Below are 17,925 nucleotides of genomic sequence, written 5' to 3' on the forward strand. Positions count from 1 at the left end.
AAAATCTCGGCTACGGCCTGGATCACACTTCCGTTTTTTAAAATCTGTCTAAATCCGTCGTTTTCAGTTAAAAAACGGATCCACCTTTTTTTGAGGATCCGTTTTTTTGTCCCATAGACTTCCATTAGCGGCTACCGCGGATCCGTAAAAAAAAACGGATCCGTTTGCGGCAAAATGGAAACGGATCCGTTTTTTCACACTTTGACGGATGCATGCGCATGCCAAAAAACGGATGTGTGAAACAGGCCTTATACACGTGAATAGACAAAATTAATTTTTAAATACTTATTTATTGTGTATGATGGACATAATCGTATCACCTGATTGTATCAACAGGTGGATCAGTAATTTGATCAAGGAAAGAGTCTTCATTGATCCTGCTGCAGTTTCTCTTGACCACAGCGATCAAAGGATCAAAGAGTTATTGGCAAAATGTGAAACAGTGTGTTCCCATTTAACACGGAAATATTTGAGCTACTTCCTGTATCTATCCACTTGCCTGTAGGGTTGCGCTCCATTCACAGCTCTGCATATTGTATATATTGGTAAATGGGTTGCACAATTTAAATATTCCCTTTCTTTAAAGTGTTGCCTAAAATAAGCCTTTATCACGGAGAGCCTCATTGCTTAGGCCCTCTGCGATCAACTATCATTTTTAATGTTCAGTTTTCTTACAGCACCTCCACAGGGGATATTAGGCATTGCAGCTGAATTATTTTTAGCATAATACATAGACATAATGGTTATTTCAGAAAGAGACACTTTCTGTATCTACTCTCTGCTCCACTAACCAACAGGTCAATGGAGAACTTTCCAGTACAAAATAATAATTCCTTAATATGGTATTTGAAAATCATATTCAACATCTACTTCTGCCTTCAATGGCTAACATTTTACAATGTAATTTCAAATATGATGATAACAGTGATAATATAAAGCTGTAAATATGGAGCCATCAAAGGTGAACCTGCACAAACACTTCCGAAGAACACAGTCCTAATGACGCTGTGTATGTGGTTTGTCATACATAGATTTTTCACACTTATTTTCATTCTGTTAAGCACATTTCTGCCTTTTTCCCGATCACTGTTAATTCGCACCTTCGTGTTACAAGCACATGATTGTTCTCTTCTTCACATAATTTATCTTTATGCTTCATGAATATGAACATTTATAGCCAGATAAATATATCAAAGGTCAGTACAGAAATCTCTTCCATAATATATTTATACCCAGAGCTGCAACTACGACAGGGAAGAAAATTTTTATAACCAACCTACATTGGGATTCTTTACTGTTAGGCTATGTGCCCACATTGCAGAAATGCTGCGGAACTGTCTGCAGCATTTCCGCAACTCCCTGCCACGGATAAAACGCATGCGGAATTCGCATGCATTTTCCCATAAAACACAAGCGTTTTGCAAGCGTTTTTAGCTTGCAGAATGCTTGCGCTCTCCAATCGATTTGAAGCATCGCTTGGAAAAGTGATTGACAGGTTGGTCACACTTGTTAAGCATAGCGCTTGACTACTGTGACCAACTTTTTACCATTGACGCTGCCTATGCGGCATCAGTAGTAAAAGATAGGATGTTAAAAATAATAAAAAATAATAAAAAAATATGGTTATTCTCACCTTCCGATGGCCCCCGATCTCCTCAGCGGCGCTCCTGGTACATTCCGTTCCCAGGGATGCTTTGCACGAAGGACCTTTGTGGCGTCACGCTCGCGAGACCGCGATGTCATCTCAGGTGATTCGCGCAATGCATCCCTGGGAACGGAAGATGCCGGCAGTGTGGCTGAGAGGCGGGAAGGCTCCAGGGGCCGCCAGAAGGTGAGTATATCCCGATTTTTTTATTTTAATTCTATTTTTAACAGGATTATGGTACCCAGGGCCTGGAGGAGAGTCTCCTGGGTACCATCTGCACATGAAGTGCTCACTTTACACATGGTGGGCATAGCCACATGCATAAAGTGAGCGTTTCAATACAATCCTATGGTGGCGGAATCATCGCGATTCTGCAGAAATAATGAACAAGCTGCGTATTTTACCTCTATGCATTTCCGCAGCGGTAAAATCCGCAGCATGGACACAGCAACTGCAGAATCCCATAGGATTGCATGGGGACACGTTTTTTAAGTATTTCGGCTGCGGGAAAAATGCGGTGGAAACTCTTAAAAACGCAATGTGGGCACACAGGCTAAGAGCAGTTCAAAAATGGAATTCACTGCAGGAGGAGGATTCTATGGTGAATTCACTGAAAGAAAGATTCCTTGCTTCAACCTCATAGTAAATTATGGTTACTGGATTACTAGAAATGTATCAATGATCAAGACATTTATTCTTATTGCCTGGTTTGTAGTCAGAAAGGAATTTTTTTTCAACAAACTGAAAGAAACTGAAATAATATCTTTGTCTGTTTTCAAGATCACATTGTTCCTGTATAATTAGTCAGATAAATATCAAAATTAGTGATATCAAGACTTTGCCCCATTCATGACATCTGTCATTACTCCATTGTCAGTTGTCCCAGGACCAGGGGATCTTACCCTGTCCCTAACACTAGGGGTGCCCTAGCTCACCCTGTTTCTTGGATTTCTTCTGATGGTGAAGTCTCCGGGGCCCCATACCTTGCCTTAGCTCCTGGATCCGCCTTCAGTCTGTACCCTTCCCCCACTCAGGGAAGAGGGGAGTAGTAGTAGTGTACTGTAATAAACTGACCAGTCTTTCAAGGTGATACAAACAGGGATATCAAAAAATACCACTCTCACCAATATACTCACACAGACAACAGAGTAATGCATTGGGAGTGGAGGATAGGGTTAAATCAAAGTAGTAGAAGAAGGGGAATTATCACACACTCAGATAAATCCACCAAATGCCTCAAATAACAACCACCAACAACCTCCAGCCAAGCAGCATAAGCTACTCTGATAATGAGTGCTAGCAAGGGCCCAGATTATATAGGAGAAGGGAGTGGTTAACAGTCAACAGCTGAGAGCCTTAATGCAGGAAAGCTTCCAGGAGCTCTCAACTGAACAGATTAACCCCTGCACAGCAAACAGAAACTTGCACCATTTAATTTGAACATGAAGTGCTTCTAATCAGTGCAGGAGTAGGAGAAATCAGATGCTGTGGTATTCTGGCTCTTTTCTGTTGTGGTAAACCCATGACAACATCTGTTTCATACACTGTGAGTGCCAGCGGTGTTAGAAAGCCAGCATCTGCCTTTAAAAGATCGCTCATGTTTGTGTGGCGCCCCCAGGAGTATGTTAGCCACAGTGGCATTACCTTCCTCCAAGGGAGTGTGATGTCATGCTTGGAAGCAATGAAGAATCTCACTGTCAGGTAAATCTAGCACACAGCACAGTTCCCACTCCAGGCCAGCAGAGGGAGATCTGAACCAAACTGGGGGAGGAGCTGCTCTCTGGGGCAAGGAAAGGGAAGTTAGTTCAGTTTGGGTGGAGAGGGAAAAGAGTGCAGATGTGGAGAGAGGAGCTGGAGAATTGAGCAGAATTCAGGCTCACTTCTAGCTGTAGCGCATGGTCCGGAGTCCGGTATCCGAGGTTGTATGGATGCTGATGGTCCTGCAGCAGAAACCGGAGGAACAAGAGGCTGTAAACTCTGTTCCCAGCTAAGACTCGGAGGCACAGCAGCAACTTGTGTGAGCCAGAAATAGGAGGCTACGGCTGTCTGCCATAGGAGGAGATTTCTAAAGAGAGCAAGCAAGAGGAACTTCAGTGTAACTCGGTACTGCAAGTGCCTCAGATAAGCGCTAGGAAGGAGACTACACAACCCATCTGCATAGAGAGATACTTAAGTTGCATTCAGGCTGATCAGCTCCTGTTCCATCTGTAATCTGGATCCTGGACTGCACTTACAAAGCACAGTAAAGGTAAACGAAACTACACCCTGCTGTGTCATTGCCTTCTTCCTGCAACACCTTCAGCACTGCTACATCTCTGTGCCTAACACTGCACCCTCTTCTTCAACATCCATTACTACTGCCCAGGGACTACAACTCTACCTGTGGGGAGCTCTTACATCTTGCTGCCTTATACCATCTGTCCCAGAGGATCTGCCTGCAGCGTCGGCTTAACGCTTTCATTGCTGAGCACCACAGGTGGCGTCACATATCATCCACCTATAAACTTTATTCAGCCACATTTCACCCCTTTTGCATGGACGCCAAAGGCCACGGACCGGGTCGTTGCCACCGTGACACATCCCTCTGGGACACCGGCCCAGTACCGAGTAACCCCAGTATCATGTTATGAGAGTGCTATGCAAGTGTGTTTTTTTTTCTCACCTAGCATTCATATGCAGTGCATTTTTAACATCATCTTTTACATACTATAATGATAGATAGCTAGTCCTAGTGCATCGGCAATTGACGTAATGGGGTTTGGGGTTAATGTCAGCTCTGAATGGTCTCAAAACACAGCTGAGATCAAGCCCTGATGTTAGTAGAGGAGAAGTGTCTATCACATAGACCCATTACTAGCCTAGTAATCTACAAAAGGAAACCTTAAAAACATAAAAAGAGAGATATAAAAACAAGAGACTGTTCCTCATTCACCAATTTATGAGAAAATAAGAGTGCTATGCAGGTCCAACGTACTCCAGCTCATCCCACGACGTTCCCCGATTCCGTCATTAAAATACTATGGAGTCTTGTTCTGAGTCTCCCTATGTTTTTAGCAGTAGTCACTCCCAGCTCATGCTACACTATGCGAGACCCAGCGGCTCTGAACAGCGGTGACATCAGAGAGTAGCGTGACCTGGAGGCTTTGAAGAGCAATATCGCTACTGACGTCACCGCTGTTCAAAGCCGCCAGTTCTCACAGAGTGCAGCGTGAGCAGGAAGTGGCTGCTGATAAAAGCCAAAGGAGGTTCAGAACGAGACTCTATAGGCTTTCAACAACGAAATCTGGGAACTTCAAGGGAAGCGCTGGACTACATCAGACCTGCGTGAGACTCTTCTTTCCTACTAAATTGGTGAATGAGAGACAGTGTCTTGTTTTTAAATCTCTTTCATTTGTGAACTAAGTTGGATTCCTTAGGCTACGTCGGACCTGCATGTTTTTTTTAAATAAATTGGTAAACCAGGTAAAGTTTTGGTGAGTGTTTATTCAAATAAAGTACTTTTTGGTGTGGGTGTATTTTTTTTTTTATTACTGGTTTAGTAATGTAATGCAGGTGCCTGATAGACACCTCTCCATTACTAACACTGGGGCTTGATGGCAGCTGAGATTTTTGAACAACCACAGCTGACATCATCCCCAAGCCCCATTACCCTGATTGTCATCGCACTAAGGAAATCGGGAAGCGTGAAGATAAAGCGTCAGAATTGGAGACTGGGAAGGGTTCAATAACCATCGACCTTGCCAGCCTGATAATATAAGCCCCCAGCTGTCTGCTTTACTTTTGCTGATTTCATAAAATAGTGGGGACATCACATCATTTTTTTCATTTATATATTTTTTATTAGGTTAAAGAATTAAACTCAACATGAAAGGCATTAAAAGGTGCAAGTTTATAATATGTATGGGGTTGTGAAATTATATAACTACATAATATCTAAATATCTATTTTATTTATCTTTTTATCTCTGTTTATTCTGAGAGTTCTGGCTGTGAATTTCCTTTCCTTGGCTAATGAAATTTTGTGGTTCCTTTGAGATGTGTGTGTAAAAATTGGACTACATACGAATGACCTGTGTGCCATCCGCTTTTTTTCTTTCACCCATTGATATGCATAGGCTTGTGTCGGCCAATATAAGCTGCCATACGCGGTAAGCTGCAATTTTTTATTCAGCCCGATTCCAGCTGAGGAAAAACTGACAGACAAACCCTTCCTCATTGAATCACATTGGTGCAAATGTAATGCTATTTTTTATCACATTGCACTTGGCGTATTTGTACCCAGATAGGAGCAAACCCTAATGGAAGAAATTAGAGTTTTGATCGCTACCATTTATGATGGTGAAGTGTTTCAATCTGAGGAAGTGGGGTGCTTTTATTCACCATTGTACTATTATGAAAACCAAACTTAAAAAGTTCAAATCAACTACTAACCTTTTCCAATTCTGAAAAAAAGGAATATTTGTTATCAGTGATCACCACAAATGTAAAAAAACCAAAATATTACTGGCCTCCCCTCTAGCACTCTGGCTCCGCTCCAGTCCATCCTACACTCTGCTGCCCGACTAATCCACCTGTCTCCCCGCTATTCCCCAGCCTCCCCCCTATGCCAGGCCCTTCACTGGCTTCCTATTGCCCAGAGGCTCCAATTCAAAACCCTAACCATGACATAAAAAGCCATCTACAACCTGTCTCCTCCATACATCTGTGACATGGTCTCTAGCTACCTACCCGCATGCAAACTTCGATCATCTCAAGATCTCCTTCTCTACTCCCCCCTTATCTCTTCTTCCCACAACCGCATACAAGACTTCTCCCGAGCTTCCCCCATACTCTGGAACTCTCTGCCGCAACACATCAGACTCTCACCATAAATGGTAACCTTCAAGAAGAACCTGAAGACCCACCTGTTCCGACAAGCCTACAGCCTGCAATGATCCTCGGTCTACTGAACCACCGCACGACCTGCTTTACCCTCTCCTACTGTATCCTCACCCATCCCTGTAGACTGTGAGCCCTCACGGGCAGGGTCCCCTCTCCTTATGTACTTGTGTGTCCCTTGTCTTACACATGTTTATTGCACCTGTCTATATTCCCCTTTTCACATGTAAAGCGCCATGGAATAAATGGCGCTATATAAATGCATAATAATAATAATAATAATAATTACTGAATTGTATTTTTTGGGACACCTTAGCACCCTGAAATGTCATATAAAAATTGATCAACAGGTCTTATGCACCCTATGTTCCAAAAAAATTCTACTCTCCTCAAAAAAAAAGTTGCGAAGAGTAAATAAATTTGAGCACTCGATTCTTTCAAAAATCTGCGTTAGCTAAAATGCAGATTTGTTTTGGAATTTGCTTGCATCTGGTCCTGGTGGCACTCTGCCTGGACTTCCAGCTCTAATGAGGCCCAGGATGGGTCTTCTCATGCACGGGCAAGGTCATGAAGCATATCATGCCGCTGAGACTATTTGCGCAGAACCATGCTGAGTCTCATCAGAACTGAAAGTCCCGACTAAGTATAAGAGACCAAGAGATTTTAGCATTCGCGACAGGGGTCAAAAGATGGCAAAAGGCCCGGACAGGTGACAAAATAGAGGGGCCGGAGAGGTGAGTGGAAAGGTGGGTATAAGGAATTTTACTCATTTTTTACATATTACATTTGTAATGATCTGGGGTCTTTATTGAAGGGACATTAAAGACTACAAACCCTAGAACAGGCGGAAGAATTACATTTTTTCACTACGCAACCCCATTTGGAAATTTTCCTGTTTCTCAGTACATTATATGAAAAAATAAATGATGTCATGCAAAAATATAACTCATCCACAACAACCATTCATACAAATAAGTTACAGTATGTTTTGTCGAAGAAGTGGAGGAAATTGATTAAAGCGCCAAGACAAAAAATGACCTCGTCACGAAGGGTTTTGTTTGCTATATATTGGTTTGTATTGTGATTTCAGCATATAATTATATGAATATTTTCGTTCATATCTCTAGGGAATGACTGTTGAAAAGCTTGGAAGAAGGGTTCTTCTTATTGGTGGTTTTGGGTTGATGACAACGTTTTTCGGAATATTGACTATATCATTGACTTTCCAGGTGAGAATTTTCTGTTTGTATTTAAGTAGATTTCCATCAGATGTTGTATGACTAGTTTTTCACAAGTTATTTTACATTTTTTTCTAGATTGAAACTTTCAACTAGACCTATTCCTATGCACTAAGCTATTCTTAAGAAAGGCTTTTCACTTGTTTTTTTAATTTATATAGGCTGTGCACTCAACCTGTTTTTCAATGGCTATTTTCCCCCTTTTAAAATAAATACAACTATATTCCCTCTGGTGCTGTTACAGTTGTTGCTCGCTGCTCTTTCACTTCCTCCAGATGTATGTGAGTCAACCAAAGACAGAGAGTGTGGAGCCAGTGCTGATTGGCCACAGGGATCACATGACATTACAATGTCACACAATCCCTGGGAGAGCCAGTGCCGATGCTGTTTCAGCAGTGTTTCTTGTGTGTGAAAAGGAAAAAAAAAGTATTTATATCTTTTCATATCTTATAGTCCTTGATAATTGGACCACATTTGATTGGTATCTGAGGACCCATAGACTTGCATTGCCTATTTTGGTCAGACACTCTGATCAACATCAGGCATGTCTCTGCTATTTTCGTGGACAACTCAGTTCATGAAAAATCATGGACATGTGAACGACTGCATTCACTACTATAATACTAGTGTTATCCGTAAAAAATTCAGATAGCACTTGTGCACAAAAATTGGAACTCTGAATGAGCCCTAAGAATTTTCATTATTTCCAATGTGAAATTTTCAGCTCAAATTTTAGCGAATCATAAGATCTGCTGCCCAGGACAGGAGCCCACCTAGAGGCTGCACAGAACACTTTTTTTTTTAGACAAATACTATAAAGACAAAATTTGACAACCAATAATATGTTGTACTTTCTGAGACACAAAGTGTTTTCATTTTATAGAAAATTAGATTTTCTAAAAACAAAATTCCTTTTGGGGCACAGAATATTTTTTTTTTGTAAAATTGTGTGTTTGTGAAATTATAGATAATTTTGGAGTTTTAAGCCAGAAAAAAAAGTTCTGGATTTTCAAAGTTCTGCAATTCCGGGTGTCAAATTGACAGAAATGTAGTTAAATAGTATCTTGAAGAGGACATATCAGTTGCTAAAAAAAATTTAGCTAATTTAGTTGGAAGCTCCTGAGACTTATAGATGAGTTGCTGAGCTGTGATTGGCAACATTTGGGATGGAAGAGAAAAATATGAAGAAATCTAATTTTGGGCTGCAAGCGGAGATTTCACATGCTGCGCTCCAGTATAAACAAATGTAAATATCTCTGCAATGGAGCAAAGTAGCACAGAATGGAAAACAGCCTCAGAGTCAGGGGAGCTCAGGGATATTTACGAGGAATTTATCTCTATATTTTTGAGCAAGTGACAGGTCCTCTTTTAAGCTGTGTTGTAGACTAATATATTGTCATTGGTGTTTTTATATTTTGAAATATTTGCTTTATTAATAGGATCGGGCATCGTGGGTACCCTACATTAGCATTTTCTGCATTTTGGGTGTAATTGCATCATTTTGCATCGGACCAGGTAAAGCATTTCTGCTCATGGCAGCCTATTATTTATTATGTGACATTTGACAGTTCAGTGCACGCAGCTTGTTCTTTCAATGACAACATTTAATTTTGTAAAGCTGATAAAAGGCAGAGCTCTGCTAATGTCATTCAATTTTGTTTGCTAGGAATTTAAAACATATTTAATTAAGATAATTAGATGAAGTCGTACTATGCTCACAAAGTGGTTGTAAAAAAAAAATCAACATTAATTTAACACGGGGTAACCTTATAATTGAATTACAGAGAAAAGTTGGATCGGGATTCTCCCCTGAATCCAAATTATATACAGATGCTTCTCACAAAATTAGAATATCATCAAAAACTTAGTTTATTTCAGTTCTTCAATATAAAAAATGAAACTCATATATTATATAGAGTCATTACACAGAGAGTGATCTATTAACATTGATGACTGTGGCTTACAGCCAATGAAAACCCAAAAGTCATTATCTCAGTAAATTAGAATTTACTTTATAACACCTGCTTGAAAATTGATTTTAAAATCTGAAATGTTGTCCTACTGAAATGTATGATCAGTAAATGCACTCAGTACTTGGTCGAGGCTCCTTTTGCATCAATTACTGCATCAATGCGGCGTGGCATGGAGGCAATCAGCCTGTGGCAGTGCTGAGGTGTTATGGAAGCCCAGGTTGCTTTGATAGCAGCCTTCAGCTTGTCTGCATTGTTGTGTCTGGTATCTCTCATCTTCCGCTTGACATAGATTCTCTATGGAGTTAAGGTCAGGTGAGTTTTCTGGCCAATCATCCACAGTGATACTGTTGTCTTTAAACGAGGTATTGGTACTTTTGGCAGTGTGGACAGGTGCCAAGTCCTGCTGGAGAATGATATTTCCATCTCCAAAAAGCTTGTCTGCAGAGGGAAGCATCAAGTGCTCTAAAGTTTCTTAGTAGATGGCTGCACTGACTTTGGTCTTGCGAAAACACAGTGGACCTACACCAGCAGATGACATGGCTCCCCAAACCATCACTGATTGTGGAAACTTCACACTAGACCTCCAGCAGCTTGGGTTGTGGCCGCTCCACTCTTCCTCCAGACTCTGGGACCTTGATTTCCAAACAAAATGCAAAATTTATTGTCATCTGAAAACAACACCTTGGACCACTGAGCAACAGTCAGGTTCTTTTTCTCCTTGGCCCAGATAAGAAGCTTTTGGCGTTGTCTATTGGTCATGAGTAGAGATGGGCGAACTCGAACAGGAAAGTTCGGTGTCCATACCGAACACCTACTGCCACCGCTTGTGATGGGCTATGAAATGCTCCCTGCTGGTCAGAGAGCCGCGGTTCCCACGCTGTCAAAAGACACCGTGAGCAATCAGTTGTGATCAGAGGTATAAGGTTTACCTCAGGTCACTGGTGTCAGCTGATGGGACTACCGCTCCCATCATCCAACGCCTGCAGCCGCTAATAACAGTGAGAGCAGGAGCGGCGAATGGGAGTATTCATTACTCACTCCAAAGCTGTAAATAAATAATAAAAAAAAAACGGTGTGGGTTCCCCTGTATTTTTGATAACCAGGCAGGCAAAACTAACAGCTGGGGGCTGCAACCCTCAGCTGTCAGCTTCAGCAAGGCTGGTTATCAAGAATAGAGGGGTCCCCACTCTGTATTTTTTCATTATTTAAATAGATCATTTTAAAAAATGGCGTGGGTCCTCCCTTTCTTGACAATCAGCCTTCCTCATTATCAGGTGGCAAGCCTCTGTCAATCAGATTAGCTCCACTACCTCCAGTAACCACCAGAGGGAGGCCAGAAAGAGAACTCTCAATCTGACCAGCACCACTATCTTCAGTAATCACCAGAGGGAAGCCAGAGAGAGAATTCACAACAGTTAACCCTGTCCTAGGCTAACAAGCTGCTTGCAGACTAAATACTGTAAAATTCCATAACTATGTCACATAAAACAGTGAATCCATGCAATAAAAATGTTTTTCTCCATCTTCTACTCATCGGAGAAAATGGGATCACACAATGCTCCCGAGCTGACCAAAGTTTGATCAGAGTGTCATTTACTTAATTGACCTGATTATCTGGAATGAGAAACTACAGTCGTCTGCACTTGTCCTTAGGAAAATCCATCAATATAAAAGTACTGGACAACCCACTTAAGGTTGTGTGTTCATAATGCAATCCCGCTGTACTTTTTTGCTGCAATTTTCGAAAATGTATGTAAAAGTGTGGCAATGCTACTATGATTTCAAATAATCGCAGACAAAAATCATGTGAATATGCATTATTTTTTTTTTTTTTTTTACTTCTGGCCCAAAGTCAACTCGCCTATATCGAGAAGCCTCCAGCAATTGCAGAGTTAAGAAATTTAATGGTTTTTCTAGTGATAATGCAGCGGATTAGTCTGCTTCTCTCAGGTCTGCTTTATACAGCAGATTAAAACGTCGCCTGTGTTTTATTTTATCTCTGCGGTTCACAGTCGTAGCATAAGATTAGGACAAAGATTGACAGATTTTGTCTATAAGGAGCCCTATGTCCTGGAGAGCCGAGGGCTGCGCCCAATCAATGCAAGCTACGTTCTACTGCACAACATTAACATAGTTTTTAGCTACATTTTGAATATTTTCTGACGATTCAGTTTCATGTATTCTGAATTATTAAAGTAGGATACCCTCGTCATGAACTTTTGTAATGAGCGAACGTGCTTGGATAAGGTGTGCTAGGTGTGCTAAGGTGTGCATGCTTTTGTGCTAACCGAGTGTATTTGGCGTGCTGCAATAATATGTTTGAGTCCCCGCGGCTGCATGTCTGACAGCCGTTCAACAGCCTCAACACATGCAGGAATTTCCTATTTGTTAGACAATCCCTACATGTGTTGCTTCTGTCTAACAGCTGCGAGGCATGCAGCTGCGGGGACTTGAACATATTAGTCAATCACGCTGATTACACTCGGTTAGCACCCGAGCATGCTCAGAATAACACCTTATCCGACCACGTTTGCTCATCATCAATGAACTTTTTTACAAAACCAGAGAACTGTTCCCATGGTCAGTAAGCAGCAGCGCTTTGGACGCAGCACATGACTGCTCCGTTCAAAGTGCTGCCGGCTTTTGAATGCAGGTGATTCCGCATGTGTTCATTGAATCTTGCGGAATCACCGCGTCCAGTACATTTTACAGGTGACTTTATCTTGCGGAGACTGAGCATCTCCGCAAGATAAATAGACATGCTGTGGTCTAGGAAAGACGCGCCGCATGTGCATGTACACAGGGAAACCGGAGGTGTCCCTGCACGCATAGTGGACATGGGATTTCATGAAATCCCCTAAACTATACTATAACATCTGGCCACTGTGGGGTGGACGCTGCAGATTCCCCTCAGCTGCTGCCATGTCAGCTCCGCATTCATGAGCTCCACAAATTACTTCAGAGACAAGGTCTTTTTCCAACAGCTTAACTTTACTAGACAGCGTATTCATCACCTAGGCAGCACAAGTCAAACACAGAGTCATCTTCTTATCTGCATTCTTCACACAGGTAGCACAAGTTAAACACAGAGACATCTTCTTATCTTTCCCTGTCATCCAGGCCGACTTTATCTTCTGCATCAGCTTCCCTTTCCCGGCAAGCTCAACTCTGTCCCTGAACAATTGGTGTCCCATCTGTTTCCTTGGACAATCCCTGTCGCTCTTCTGGACAGTCTCTGCCTCACTCGTGATCCAGGCCCACCAGCTTCCTGTCATTTCCCTGGTCCGGCTTCGAGTTATAGGGTAATGGGCTGCCTCCTAATCCCAGCCGCTAGCTTCGGATCCTTCCTTAGAACGGTTCTGTATAAGCTGGTGACCACCTGCACGATTCTCAGCCTGGGGACCTTTACTGAAACAACTTTATCCCCACGGCCTGCAATACTCTGCTCTGGGTGTCTGTCTCTAATCAGGAAGTGCCTTTCCTATACCTCCCTGCTCTGTGCTGCTCTGCTGTGTGACTCCTCCCATCTGCTTAACCCCTATGCTGCCTGTATCTAACTAATACTCGTGTATATCCTATTCTCTATCTCTAATGTGCCCCCTCTATTCTAATGCTCTTAAGGTCCTGCATTACTTCCTAATCTATCCCTGTCTCTAAGCAGAACACACAGGTCAGTAAGGGAACTACACCTAGGATAATTAGATCGCCGGATGGGCTGCTTGTTGTGCACAGGCAATTAGACTACTGCAGTAAGGGAATTATCAATGCTTTAGCCACAGCCACTCATTCAGCATTTAAGACCCTTCCATACTGCCAACTGGCCCAACCAACCGAATACACCACGCTGCCACCAGCCACGATTCACTTAATCAAAGAGTTAATTAAGAGGGTCCGTGGCAAATCCCCAAATTAGTAGCGATTATCTAAAAAAAGGCGCATAGTTCGTTTCTTAGAGCACGGAGACTGATAATTTTATGATTTATTTCCAAAAGGTGGGCAGTGATTACACGAATAAAAGTTGTTACAAAGTTGAGACAGTAAATATGTACAATGCAAATATAAAAATAACAGGGATGAAAACGGAAATTACACTTACAGTTGCTTTTGGTTCTTTAGGCAACCCATGTGGCTGGGGGGAGGGGCAGCCAGACATCTCCAGACATTTGGTGATCTTTCTGGCATGGAATCTGCAGCTCAAACTGGCTGTCCCCTCACATCCCTTATGGTCTTTGCTGTGTGACCTCAGCAAAAGGGGCCGGCTGGGGAGGTTCCACCCCCTTTCTCTAAGTTATGATTTGGCTACATAACTTATCATGACTATATCAGGCCAAGGAAAGCTCGTATAAACACACATATGGTATCATTGGTTGTAGTTTATCGAATACAATAAAACAACATCAAACATGCCGTAATTAGGACAATCCATTTGGGAGCAATCCATATCTCAGTTTCTGGAGGGGTTAGAACCGTGAAAATTAGGGGTTAGAAAGCTGGTTTCATGCCCTTCGCAGTAATGTAATTATTATATCTCTGCCGCAAGGGAGGTGCCCGCTAGAGCTTCTTTAATATCTCTCATTGTTTTATTCAGCCGCGTGTCTCAAACAAAGAAATCCTTCCACTTAGCTAATCCACATTCCTAGCTACAACAGGAAATGGACAGTGTCCTGTTACCAAATGCAGGCACAGAGCAGCACACACACACAGCTGCTAAGGAGTGAAAGGGGGGTGGGGGTCAAATGCTTGCAGCTATGTGACAAGGAGATTTTCTCCTAGAATGGAGGATTCTGGAAGGTTCCAGCAAAACCAAATGTTACTTAACATTACAATATCTCTGTGATTTAAGAGCATAAAAATTCAAATTTGGAAAATTGCAAAATTTCCGTTTTTTTCTGCAAATAAACACAAGTTATATCAATGAAAATTTACCACTATCATGAAGTACAATATGTCACGAAAATACAATGTCATAATCACCAGGATCCATGGAAGCGTTCCAGAGTTATTACCTCATAAAGGGACAGTGGTCAGAATTGTAAAAATTAGCCTGGTCATAAACATGCAAACCACCCTTGGGGGTAAAGGGCTTATAGAAGTTGTCAACTAGTTTGTCATTGATGACCTATCCTTGGGATAGGTCATCAACGGCTGATTGGTCAGAGTGCGACATCTGGTGCCCCCACAGATCAACTGTTCTCGGTGTCAGCGGCAGTGGACGACGGTCGGAAGTGCTCAGTCGTAGAGCTGCTCCTTCTTCTGATAGTGGCCGCGGCAGGGTACTGCACATCCACCTTCTATAGAGTTGCATGGCCGAGAGTGATCCAAATACCAGATCAAACTCAGACATGTTATGATTTTGTTTCTCGGCTCTGTCTCAGGAAAAAATCAGACATGTGCACGGCCCCATAAAATAACATTGTTCCAAGTGCAATTCGACTTTTTTGTTGGATTGCACTCAGACTACTTATACGGCTGTCTGCACCTGCCCTAATTGTGGCAAATTACCTACTACAGACTGATTTTCATTACCGTGTTCCAATGATATGTCAACCGGTAGATGCATACCTAATAGTGATGAGTGAACGCCCTTGGATAAGGTGTTATCCTAACATGCTCGGGTGCTGAGTGACTTCGGCGTGCTCAAATAATATGTTTGAGTCCCCGCACCTGCTTGTCTTGTGGCTGTTCGACAGCCACGACACATGCAGAGATTGCCTAACAAACAGGTAATCCCTACATATGTTGTGTCTTTTTAACAGCCGTGAGAAATGCAGCCGCGGGGACTCGAACATATTTTTTGAGCACACCGAAGTCACTCGGTTAGCACCCGAGCATGCTCAGAGAACACCTTATTCAAGCACGTTCACTCATCACTAATACCCAAGTCTCTCCAGCCTCTATCTCACGAGTGACTGCTCTAAACATTTCCAATTTCTGAGACCCATGTTACACTGTGTCTCATCGATTTGCAAAGCAGCACCTGGCTTACTCTCTTTCTCAGGCTTCAGTCACTCTCTGTCTTGGTCGCTGCCCACCAACGAGCTCCTCAGTGGCTGATTAGGTCCTGACTTCCTCTCTATGGGTTTCTCACTATAGTCATGGGCCTTGCTCACCACATAAACCACCAAACACACACTATTTAGAGGGAATCTGTCACAAGGTTTATGATACCCCAGCTGAGAGAGAAACCCTGATTCCAGTAATATGTCAATTACTGGAATGCTGGTTGCAGTTTTGATAAAATCATAGTTTTATCTGCTGTAACTTTAGCAGTGCCCTCAATGTTAAGTTCTGTATAACCCCGCCCACACCGCTGAATTGCAGCTTCCTGTGTATACTGTGCATAGGCAGAAAGCTGCCAATCAGTGGTGGGGGCGTGGCTGGACTAGCTGGAATGAGGCTTACTAGTCCTCTAGTGATAATCTCCTGCTGTTATAGCAATGATTTTATCAAAACTACAGCAAGCATGCCAGTAAGTGACACATCGCTGGAATCAGAGGCTCTCTCTCTACAACATGCTGCTCTCAGATTAGGTGACAAAAACCTGGTGACAGATTCCATTCATTTTCTATTTAATAGGTACAAAAAAATCGATCTATCAAAAGAGGTCCTTGCATTGAAAAGCGTACAATATCGATGTCTTCCTGGGGCGGGACTACCGCGGTCGCAGCTGCGACGGGGCCGGAGTGTTTAGGGGCCCGATCGCCGAGCTGCAGCCGCTTATTGGCTGTGCAGCTCCTTGCTTTGAGTGGCGCAATGGCTGCACACAGGACCTGTGATGACATCACAGAAGGGGAGGAGTCAGGGGTCACATGATCAGGAGCCTCGTGTATGCAGGACTCTGCCGACCTGGTTGTCATGGTGCACTGCTAGATGAGGGTAAGTTTATGTGTGGGGTCAGGACTCAGGAGGGGTTTTACAGGGTGGATGTAGCACAGCTGTGTGTGTATGGGGTGTACTGAGCGGAGCCGTGTGTGTACGAGTTGTGCGGAGCCTTGTGTGTACGATGTGTACGGAGCGGAGCCACATGTATATGAGGTGAGTGGAGCAGTGTGTGTACGAGGTGAGTAGAGCAGTATGTGTATGAGGTGAGCGGAGCCGTGTGTGTACGAGGTGTGCAGAGCGGAGCTGTATGTGTACAAGGTGTACTTAGCAGAGCCGTGTGTATGTGAGGTGTACGGAGCGGATCGGCGTGTGTATGAGGTGAGCAGAGACGTGTATGTACGAGGTGAGCGGAGCCGTGTGTGTACGAGGTGTGCGGAGCGGAGCTGTGTGTGTACAAGGTGTACTGAGCGGAGCTGTGTGTGTACGGAGCGGAGCTGTGTGTGTATGAGGTGGACGGAGCGGAGCCACGTGTGTCTGAGGTGAGCGGAGCAGTGTGTGTACGAGGTGTACGGAGCGGAGCCGTGTGTGTACGAGGTGTATGGAGCAGAGCCATGTGTGTATGGAGCGGAACCGTGTGTGTACGAAGTGTACAGAGTGGAGCCATGTGTGTATGGAGCGGAGCCGTGTGTGTACGAGGTGGACAGAGCAGAGCCATGTGTGTACAGAGCGGAGCTGCGTGTGTACGAGCTGAGCTGAGCCGTGTGTGTACAAGGTGTACGGAGTGGAGCCATGTGTGTACAAAGTGTACGGAGCGGAGCCGCGTGTGTATGAGGTGTATGGAGCGGAGATGTGCGTGTATTTTGGCATGGGTGGCCGCCATTTGAAAGTTTGCACCTGGGCCCAGAACTTTGTAGCTACGCCACTGACGTCTTCAAGTACTTTTATTTAGCACAAGTTGAAAAATTTATACTGGCTTTTTTTTTTTAAAAAGGATTTTAGTTTTCTAAAACCTAATTCCCACATGTTTGCCTCGTTACCGTTTAATATCCTGCAGATTAGGATCGTATTCAATGGCGCCGATGCTCCCTATAGACAGCGATGCCAGATTTTAGCTTCTGTCGTCATTTATCTCTCGGGATTTCTTTCATGTATGATTTTATGGCGACATAAGGTCAACATTTTACATTGCATTATAGCATTTTTTCCATACAGTTTCTAGGCTATACAATGCATTTTCATGAGGATAAAATATTGCCAAAAAATATGTATTTCATATAGTTCATATGGCAGGTAGAAATGAAGTAGTAAATTGCAATTGATCAATGAGACGGTTTAATGTGCAGTTGCTATCTGCTTCCCTTTTTGTTCAT

At 43.1% G+C, this 17,925-nt stretch overlaps 1 protein-coding gene across 5 annotated transcripts in view; it reads left to right on the forward strand.

Annotated features, from left to right (window-relative positions):
- Positions 1 to 17,925, forward strand: part of SLC2A9 (solute carrier family 2 member 9) — a 635,276-nt gene that overhangs the window by 432,656 nt on the left and 184,695 nt on the right. For all 5 annotated transcript variants that reach the window (XM_073574480.1, XM_073574478.1, XM_073574481.1 and 2 more), the window contains 2 exons: positions 7,650 to 7,751; positions 9,200 to 9,275. In XM_073574480.1, the coding sequence (XP_073430581.1) occupies positions 7,650 to 7,751; positions 9,200 to 9,275 (178 nt within the window). The remainder of the gene's footprint in view (positions 1 to 7,649; positions 7,752 to 9,199; positions 9,276 to 17,925) is intronic.

Source organism: Dendrobates tinctorius, unplaced genomic scaffold (genome assembly GCF_039654945.1).
Source record: "Dendrobates tinctorius isolate UK_male_01 unplaced genomic scaffold, ASM3965494v1 ptg000039l, whole genome shotgun sequence".
NCBI classification, from domain to species: domain Eukaryota; kingdom Metazoa; phylum Chordata; class Amphibia; order Anura; family Dendrobatidae; genus Dendrobates; species Dendrobates tinctorius.